Source organism: Sarcophilus harrisii, chromosome 1 (assembly GCF_902635505.1).
Source record: "Sarcophilus harrisii chromosome 1, mSarHar1.11, whole genome shotgun sequence".
NCBI classification, from domain to species: domain Eukaryota; kingdom Metazoa; phylum Chordata; class Mammalia; order Dasyuromorphia; family Dasyuridae; genus Sarcophilus; species Sarcophilus harrisii.
Window position 1 is genome coordinate 664,901,146 of NC_045426.1, and position 9,936 is coordinate 664,911,081.

Genomic DNA, 9,936 nt, shown 5'->3' on the forward strand with positions numbered 1-9,936 from the left:
GGAAGGAAGGAAGAAAAAGAAAGGAAGGAAGGAAGGAAGGAAGGAAGGAAGGAAGGAAGGAAGGAAGGAAGGAAGGAAGGAAGGAAGGAAGGGAAGGAAGGGAAGGAAGGGAAGGAAGAGAAGGAAGGAAGGAAGGAAGGAAGGAAGGGAGGGAGGAAGGAAGGAAGGAAGGAAGGAAGGAAGGAAGGAAGGAAGGAAGGAAGGGAAGAGGGGAGGGAGGGGAGGGAGGGAGGAAAGAAAGAAGGAAGGGAGGGAAAGAGGAAAGGAGGGAAGGAGGGAGGGAGGGAGGCCAGGGGAAGATGCATCTAGGGTGAGAATGTGTCAGATGGACATGAAGGACTCTAGCAGGGGTCTTCAAACTTTTTAAATAGGGGTCCAGTTCACTGTCCCTCAGACAGCTGGAGGGCCGAACTATAGTAAAAAGAAAAACTTTGTTTTGTGGGCCTTTAAATAAAGAAACTTCATAGCCCTGGGTGAGGGGGATAAACCTCCTCAGTTGCCGCATCTGGCCCGCGGGCCATAGTCTGAGGACCCCTGATTCTAGTTTATGTCTCTCCTTTCAGGGTAGGTAGTCAATTGGTATTTATTATCCACTTACTGTATACCAGGCATCAGACTAAGTGCTAGGAATACAGCTACAAGAAAGGCTATCCCTGCCCTCAGAGAATGTATGTTCTAATGGGGGAAGACCTGGGGTTGGTCCTGCTTTCTGGAAGAGAACCAGAAGTCTGAGGTGACGCCACCAATTGCAAATAAATTGGTTTTTAGTGAGATAAAGCTGTACCAAGTCTCACTTTCTCCTCAGAGTCTGGTGGTAAAATTTAGATCAGAATGACTTTCGATGGCCCTGGCTGCAGGCGAAACCTTGGCCTTTTTAAGCTAAAATCTTTCTGGGAAAAAAAAAAAAAAAAAAAGCTTAAAAATGAGTAGGGATGGATTGTGGGAGCAGGACAAGGTGAAACTTGAGAAAGAAGCCTTGATTGCCCCCCTTAAAATGGATGACCTAGGAGAAGGCCCGCCCAGTCAAAGGGAGAGGCTTGAAGGGGTGCAGGGGAATCCTAGGGCTCAGAGTGAATTTCAGGATGAAGAATTGGGTCATGGAGGAAGTCTTCCACACAGAATTTCCACAAGAATAGCATGAGAAATTTTAGCAACCATTTCACTAAAATCTAGGTAAGCTACAGCCTATGGTATTCCCAAGACCTACCAGTTAGGGGATTTTCTTAAGTAAGGAAATAAAGTTACCTAGTATGAGGAAGCCAAACTATGTGGTCTAGATCCCCCTAACTTTTAATAATAATAATTCCTTTAATAATGCATCCTTGAATTTTGCCAGAAACCAAAGTGAAGTTTACCATCCTATAGTTTGCCAACTTCCTTTTTTTGAAAATTGGGACATGTATTATTTGTTCCATTCCATCACGATTTTCCTCCTCTTGATCATCTTTCAAACATCACTGATAGTGGTTCAACAATCTCATGTGTGACTGACTGTAAGCTAGATAGTTAACCTTTCTGAGCCTCAACTTCCTTATCTGTAAAAGTAGGAGATTGGAAGAGAATTTAAAAGTTCAGCTCAAAATCTCTGATTGTATCTTCTCAGAGCCCTTCAGTCTCTCCCTCTTAACTGTCTTTTTACTTGCTGTGTACAAACAAGCTCAGGTGTCCTAATGCCCATCCCATTCTTTAACCACAACAGCAATAAAACCCTACTCAGAGACCCTATCATCCCCTCTAGGTCTTGTTCTAACTCTCTTCCCTTTCATAGCTAAAACACTAGAAAGCTGTTGACTATTGTTTTCTCATTTTCTATCCTTTTCAATAAAGATCTAATCCTATGGCTCACCTGAAATCAAGATGCACTAACATTTTAATGCTTTCTCAGTCTTTATCCTCTCTCTGCCTTAAAAAATAAATCTAGCCTATAAACCCCAAGATATATTGTGAGTTTTCAGAGATCAAAATTGATATTCCTTTGTGCCGAGTATTAACAGGTAAATCACTCTGACTCATCCATTGATCAACAATAGGTCCCAGCTCTGGACTTTTAGGGGTTACTGTTGGGCCCAGATGGCTCAGAAAGAGTATAAATAGCAATTGTTTCTGTTTGGGCCAAATCCCTAAAAGTGTCCCTTCCCAAAATGACTTTTTACTAGGTAAATGAGGGCATTCTCTGTCCCTGTATGGACACTGCTCCAATCACACTGAGATCTGGGCAAGATTTTACCTTAAAGGGGCCAAGGTTTCCCCCTGTATCCAGGGCCATCTCCATCCTCCTGATCTATATCTGGTAACTGAGCACAGGTGGCTCACTGGTGACCTTGCCCAGCCCTCCCTCACTTAAATCCAATTCGTTTGCCAGTCATGGGTCACCTCCCTGATGTCTTGGAGAAGGAAGGGCAAACAACAGCCTTTCTACGGATTTGACATTACAGATCACCTTTTTGGATGCTGTCTCTCTTCCCTTGGCTTCTGGGATACTCATGTCTTCTGGGTTGGTTTTTTTATTAGTTTATTTTTAATGTTTCTACCTTCTCCATCTTAGCATCAGAATTCTTCCTTGAGCCTTCATTTTTTTCTTTTCCTTCACTCTTCATTTTTTACCAAGTCCTAAACTCTTACCAGAACTCAGCCATCTATGGGGCATCTTCACCCGGATGCTCCATATGTCTAAGATAGAATTCATCATTCTTCCTCCTAAATCTTGCTCCCTTCCTCCCTATGATAAGTGCTTAATAAATGCTTTTTCCCTTCCCTTCCCTTCTAAATGGGTGTCCTTGCTTCTAATCTCACTTCTCCCCAATCTATCCTTCATCCAGCTGCCTGAGTAATATGAAACATTCATATGACACTTTAATCCAGGTCTGATGAGTGTTTCAATTTATTAAGAGCATTAGAGGACAAAACCAAAGGCTCTACCCAAAGTGCTGTATTTGAGCAAACCACCAATTAGCACTTTACACTTGAGTGATCTCAACTCATTCCTTAGAACCTTTCTATAGGTTTTAGCTACATCTAGATGGGGGGACTTGAATGGTCTCAACTTATTCCTTAGAACCTTTCTATATATTTTATCTATATCTATATGAAGGGAAATAAAATATTAAATACTTGCCAATGTTGAAAAGTTATCCTTGCATGTGTTTTGAAAAAAAAAAAAAGCTTCAATAACAAAAAAAAACTTCCAATAATCACTGACTGTATGATTCCCTTGGTTCTTGCCTTTGTGACCCAGAAGGACTGCTTGTTTCCTTGGAAACTAAATGTACCAAAGTCAGGGAATGACATCCCATCCACTCCACGCCAAGGAAGGTCCAACATCACACATCTTCCACCCCCTCTTAGACGCCTGGTACTTCCAAAGGCTCACCCACAGATTGCATTCCCGACTGTAGGATCTTTGGTATAGAGCTAGAAGAGACTTTAGTATCAAAGAAGAACAATGGAATTGTTGCCTTGCACCAGTCACCTCATACCACCTCACTGCATGATGGATAATCCCACTAGAGAAGATGTTTCAACCTATTCCACCATATTTCTATTCAACATCCCTATAGTTTTCCAAACCAAAATTCTAACTCTGGAGATCCCCAATCCCTATATTATTTCCTCCTATTAGATTGCAAGTTCCTTGAGGGCGAGGATTTATTTTTTATTTTTGTATCCCCAGTGCTTTCCACAAGATAAGCCCTAAATATATTTCTTTTTATTCATTCCCCAGATGTAAAAAAGCAAAAATTTTTAAAGCTTCTTATTTTCAAAATATACATGTGGATAACTTTTGACATTCACCCCCCAAAATCCTGTATTCCAATTTTTTTCCTCCCTTCTGCCCAACCCCTTCCCCAGTCAGGGAGTGATCCACGTACAGTTCCTCTATCCATATTCCACAAATAACGGGCTGCACAAGAAAAACCAGATCAGAAAGGAAACAGCAACAAAAAGTGGAAATGCCCTGTTGTGACCCACACTCAGTTCCCACATGCTCTCTCTGGGTGCAGATGCTCTCTCCATCACAAGGTCACTGGAACTGGCCTGAAGCATCTCATTGTGGAAGAGGGCCCCGAGCATCAGAACTGGCCGTTGATAATCTTATTGCTGCGGGTATAATGTTCTCTGGTTCTAGAAAAGCAAAATTGATGGGATCACACGTTCATGCAAACATGCAACTAACTGCGAATCTATTGCATTCGTTGGAACTGGGACCCAGTCATGGGAATTGTTCCACTGTTTCATCATTTCTCCCTACATCGCCTTTCTTGGCCGGTGAGAATTAGGGAAGAAGACACACTCGTTAGGCCCCTGCTCTGCGCTGAGTACTTATCACAGTCACCATCTCATTTAATGTCCGCAACGGCTCCTGGCACTAGCGGAAGTCCTCACTTCCTGAGTTAGGGGCCTGAGGCAGAGGTGGGCGGCTGCCCGCGCTCACCGGCCCCGCGCTCGGCCTCCTGCCGCCCGACTGCGGCCCGGTGCCCCCCCACCACCACCCCCCGGCCCGCATCATTCTCCCATGGCGGTCCGAGCTCGGCCCCGGCTGGAGGAGGGCCCCAGGTTTGCGCAAGGGCCCGGCCTGTGGTGTAACTGCTTCTGCCGCTTCCTCTTCTCCTGGGCTGGGGGCTGGCCGACATCTCCCTGCGGGCCGCGGCTCCCGCTGCCTCCGACCCTCAGGGTCCGGCTGCTCTGGGAAAGGCCCGGCCCGGGCTCGGCAGGTACGCCCCCAGGAGAGGGGCCGGGGAGGGGCGGGCGCCCGGCTCTTCCTCTGGAGATAGAAGCGGACCAGGCCCCGAGACGTTCTGGATGCTCCCCCAGGAGGAGACGGGCCTGGGACGGGCGGCTGCGTCCTAGTCAGCGAGGAGCGGAGCGGGGCCCGGGCTTCCTCCGCTCTCGGGCCCAGGCGCCTCCCGCTGTCCAGGGAGGCTCTGGCCCTGACCACAGGGCTCCCAGGCTGGCGCTGCGGGCCCGGGCCGGAGCCGGGCAGCCCCGAGCGCGCTCCGCGTTACCGCGGGGGCCCAGGCAGGCGCCCGAGGCCGGGCTGCCCTGCGAGGCCGGGGCCTTTTCCGCGCAGAAACTGCCTGGGCCTCTGCCTCTGCGCCCGCGCCTGCGGCGCTTGTGGGTGTCCCTGCGGGGGGGGGGGCCGTGGGCAAGCGGCTCCTCGCCCTCCGCAATGGCGCGGGCCAAGCCCAGGAGCTCCGCGGGTGCCCCGCACCTCGGGGCTTGGGCGCGCAAGCACCTCACGTTTCCTCCCACAGGAAGCCCTGGGCCGCCAGCAGCATGAGTGACTCAGGCCCGCCGCCCGCCACACCGGGCAGGGAGCTCCCCTCCCCCTCCCTGCACTATCTTTACAGCAACCTGGGTGAGTGGGGGGGGGGGGAGGCCTTCTCCCGGGGCTTAGCCGTCCCAGCTGTAAAACGAAAAGGTTTCTGGGCAGTGGTGAGGTTTGTCCCTGACCTCCCGGCTCTAAGGCCCCTCCCAGCCCTGACCTCCCGGCTCTAAGGCTCCTCCCAGCCCTGACCTCCCGGGCTCTAAGGGCCCTTTCACCCCTGACCTCCCGGCTCTAAGGCCCCTCCCAGCCCTGACCTCCCGGCTCTAAGGCTCCTCCCAGCCCTGACCTCCCGGGCTCTAAGGCCCCTCCCAGCCCTGACCTCCCGGATTCTAAGGCCCCTCCCAGCCCTGACCTCCCGGGCTCTAAGTCCCCTCGCAGCCCTGACATCCTGGTTCTAAGGGCCCTTTCACCCCTGACCTCCCGGGTTCTAAGGGCCCTTTCACCCCTGACCTCCCGGGTTCTAAGGGCCCTCCCGGCTCTGTTATCCCAGGCTCTAAGTCTCTCCTGAACTTACCTGTTCTCAGGGTCTCACGGGCTCTGACTTTCTGCTTCTATGTGCAGGAAGACTTACCCAGTCACAAGTTTAAAAATGCCAGAGCTGGAAGGGGCCTCAGGATCACAGGAGGTCTAGAAACTAGCTAGTTTAACCCTCCTTTATTTTACAGATGAGCAATCTAGGTTCCCACAGGAGCAGGGACTTGCCCAGTGCCATCCAGATAAAGCTCAGATTAAAATTCTGATCTTTTGTCACCACATCCATACTCCATTGCACCCCAACCCATCTTTTTGCCTCATTGACGAAGCCCCTGAAAGCCAGTGAAGTCATGTAAATTTAAATTTTTTAATTTAATTTTTAACCCAGAGAAGTCAGGGGGCGTCCGTGCCCAAGGTGACACTAGAGCCAGCTCTCCTGACCCCCCCTTCCCCCCCGGGTTTATCCGGGCAGGAAAGGCCCGGGAGTCCCTTTCTGTCCCAAACCTGACGGTGACCCCTTACGTCCTTTGGCAGGAGAGGGGCGAGCCCACTTGCAGCCCTCTAAACCCTGCCGCCCACGGACGTCACGGCTGTCCTCTACCTGCCTCGCCCCGCCTCCCTTGCCCCAGAAGACCCTCTGCCGGACCCGCTCTCTTCCCACTGGCAAGACTCTTCACTCCTCCTATGGCTACAGTTCCCTTCCTCGGAGGGAGCACCAAGCCACTCCCGGGCAGACCTCCTGGGACAGACTGAGGAGACCCTTGCTGGAGTCCCGGAGCCTGGAGGAGATCCCCCGGGCCAGGGCGAGCCTCTCGGGCCCAGACCCTCCCCGGCTGACCTTCGCCACCCCGGACTGGGAGCTGGGCCATTTCTTCCAGGACCTGGGCAGGCCCCAGGAGGTGTACAAGGTGCTGAGAGGCTGCCAGCTGGACACCCTGCGCTGCATAGAGAAGCAGCTTGGAGCCCGGCTGGCGGGGCCGTGGCCTGGCAGGGGGGGCCCAGGCCAGAGGTTCCGCCTGCTGGACAGCGAGCCCTGTGCGGAGAGTGGGGACGCCTGGTACTATAAGGTGGTTCGGATCATGGAAGACACCTGGCACCTCCTGGCTGCCAAGGTGAGTGCCCGGCGGACCGGGCGTGGGGTCGCAGCTGGAAGTACCGGCTACCGAGAGAGGGGACGCGTGTCAGGGCACAAGGCTTGGGGAAGTCACCCTTCCCGGGCAATGGACTCCCGGGCAGATGGGGGGCGGAGGGGAAGAGCCCTGTCGGACTAGTTAAGGGGGGGCGGTCGGCCATTGTGGGGGAGAGTCCCGGACTCAGGGGTGGGATAAAGCCAGGCTATAAAGAGGGAGGACCCTAGGCCAGATCCGGGAAGAGTTGTGGGTTTGTGGGAGTCTATGACAAAGGGAGCACGGGCCGTGTAGGGAAGAATCCTTGGAAGGGAATTGTGAGCCAGGAGGGGAGAAAATGAGATGAGACTTGGGGCTAAGTGGACCAGAGAGGGAAGAGGGAAAGAGACATCAGGGAGGACCATCCCCCAGTTTCTGCTGCTTACTGGGGGAAGGCCCGAGAGCATACGCAGCCTGGGGCAGCCGCCAGGAGAAGAAGGGATGAATCTTGACCTCTGACCGGTGTCCCTCTGGCCTCCAGGTGCCCAAGCTCTGGTCCAGGACTCCGGAAGCCCTCCACACTGAGCCCCCCGGGCTGGCCCTGCAGGCCACACTCAGGCCACATTTCAATGTGCAGAGTCTCTGTGGCCAGCTGCCCACAGGGAGCCTGCCAGAGGCACCGTGGCAAGGGCCAGCGGCTCTGGTGGCCGAGGTGCCCACCCAGACTGTGGCCGATTGGGTCAGCGCCAACAAGGAGCTCCATGGGAGCCACCCAGTGTGGTACGAGCGCCGGGTCTGCCTCCTGCTGCTCCAGCTGTGCGGGGCCCTGAAGCAGCTGCACTCGGACAGTCTGGGGCATGGGGACCTGAGGCCCGAGAACCTGCTGCTGGCAGTGCCCCGGGGCCAGCCTGTAGGAGCCTTGCCCCAGCTGCTCCTCACAAACTTTGCCAGGACGCGGTCCTTGGTGCCCCAGCTGCCAGCGCGCGAGGATGAACTTCAGCTGGGCCTCCTCATCTATGAGATGCTGGGCCAAGGCCCTGCTCTGGCCCAGGCCCGAGGGTCCTCCACTCCCCCCCTGCCAGTCCGCTCAGCCTACTCCCTGGCCCTGGCCCGCCTGACCCCACATTTGCTGCAGGCAGCGCCAGACCGCCGTCCCCCTGTGGCCCAGGTCCGAGTGGCCCTGCAGACCATTCTGTGGGGCCCTGGGCCCAAGCTCCAGGCCCAAGGCCTCCCCCCGGGGCCCTGGCTGGACATCCACAGGGCCCTGCTGCCCCTGGAGTTGGCGGAGCGGCTGGCAGGCAGTGGGGAGGCGGCTGGACTCGAGGACTGGCTCTGTTGCCAATATATGACCGAAGCCTCACAACGCATGGTGGGCTGGGCTCTGGAGCTCCTCTGGGGAGAGCAGACTGCTGGGGATTGAGTGCCTTTGGAAATCCTGAGGGAGGCCCCCAGCTCTGGTACCTCAGAAAACTCGCCTCCATTACCGTCCTGCCAAGAACTTCATTTTCTCATCCCCCTACTTTTCTGCCCTGTCCCTCCCTCTCCTTCTCCCCCTCCCCAGTAATGGCCTTTATTATTTGGAACATGGACCACTGGCATCCCTACACAAATCCCCTGCCTCCAAAACTCACAGAGTGAGGGCCCCTTGTTTTTCCTCTAAATGTAAATATTGGATCAGAATGTCAGAAGGGACCTGAATGTTTTCATTTCATAGCTGAGTCTGAGAGAGGGGCAATTACCTTCTAATCTGTGTCAGGATTAGAACCTCGTCTCCAGGAGAGAGTTTTTTCCTCTTGACATCCCATTTCCAGGACATCAAGCATTAGGTGAGATAATATTTGTGAAGATTTTTATTGGAGATAAGATTTGTTCATCCGGACCATTTGTGCCCAACATGACATAATAATGTCATTTGGATCTTCTTCAGGAATGAAGGACAACTAGCAAACCTTTTGGGAAGCACTTAGCGCAGAACCTGGCACACAGCAGGTGCTTTATAAATGCTTCCCCTGTACCTCCCTCCATCCAGGCTGACTCCCAGAGTAAGATACTGATCATCATTTTGAAATCTAACCCAGCTTTGGTCAAGACCAAATTACTTTTTGTAATTTTTAAATTACTTTTTGTAACTGCACGGAAGACGGCATGTCCCTTTGTACACTTTGTGTATCCCATAAACACAGATCATGGGAGAGGGGGTCAGAGCCATAAAGGGACCTCCTAGACCATCTAGTCTGGTGCCCTTATTTTACACAAAAGGAAACTCGAGAGTTGGAGGAATAAAGTGACTAGACAAAAGTCATAAAGATTATTAATCTTTGATGTAGAACTTGAAGCCGGGTCTTCCCAAGTCCAAATTTAGCACCTTATTAGTTATACCACAACACCTCTTGCACTTGGAGTCTCCCCAATAGAGTGTAAGCTCCTGAAGGGCAGGGACTTTTTCATTTTTGTCTTTGTACACCTAGTGCCTCACACAGATATGGGCACACAGTAAGTGCCTAATAAATGCTTATTAAATCAATTGGCTGAGAGTGGATTGACATAAAAATCCCTCATCTGTGCCCCAGACTGCTGGTGTTCAGCCCATCACACTTAACCTAGATTGTTTTATAGATGATCTCTGGGTCCATATCATTTTCAATGTGGTAGGACTTTCTGGGAGTGGCTAGATAGTACAATGGATAGAGTCTTAGCCTTAGAATCAGGAGGATCTGAATTCAAATTCAGCCTCAAATCCACTTACTAGGTATGTGACCTCAGATAAATCAGCTAACCTTGTTTGCCTCAATTCCTCATATGTAAATTGAAGTAGAGAAGGAAATGGCAATTCAAATCCAGCCTCAAACACTCAATACTTCTTAGCTGTGTGACCCTGGGCAAGTCACTTAACCCCAATTGCCTCAGCAAAAAAACAAAAAACAAAAAAGGGAAATGGCAGACCACTCCAGTTTCTTTACTAAGAAAACCCCAAATGGGATCACAAAGAGTTGGATGTGTACAAAAAATGACTTGACAACAAAGAGACTG

General features: G+C 51.9%; 1 protein-coding gene across 2 annotated transcripts; it reads left to right on the forward strand.

Moving 5' to 3' along the window:
• The first annotated feature begins 4,460 nt into the window (after positions 1-4,460).
• Positions 4,461-9,608, forward strand: PEAK3 (PEAK family member 3). Of its 2 annotated transcripts, XM_031948094.1 has the most exons (4): positions 4,461-4,712; positions 5,253-5,356; positions 6,335-6,912; positions 7,448-9,608. In XM_031948094.1, the coding sequence occupies exons 2-4, from the start codon at positions 5,275-5,277 to the stop codon at positions 8,324-8,326; spliced, it is 1,539 nt and encodes a 512-aa protein (XP_031803954.1). In that variant the 5' UTR covers positions 4,461-4,712; positions 5,253-5,274; the 3' UTR covers positions 8,327-9,608. The 2 variants fall into 2 exon arrangements, with proteins under 2 accessions (XP_031803954.1, XP_031803955.1); XM_031948095.1 differs by lacking the exon at positions 4,461-4,712 and having other exon boundaries at positions 5,140-5,356.
• The last annotated feature ends 328 nt before the right edge of the window (positions 9,609-9,936 follow it).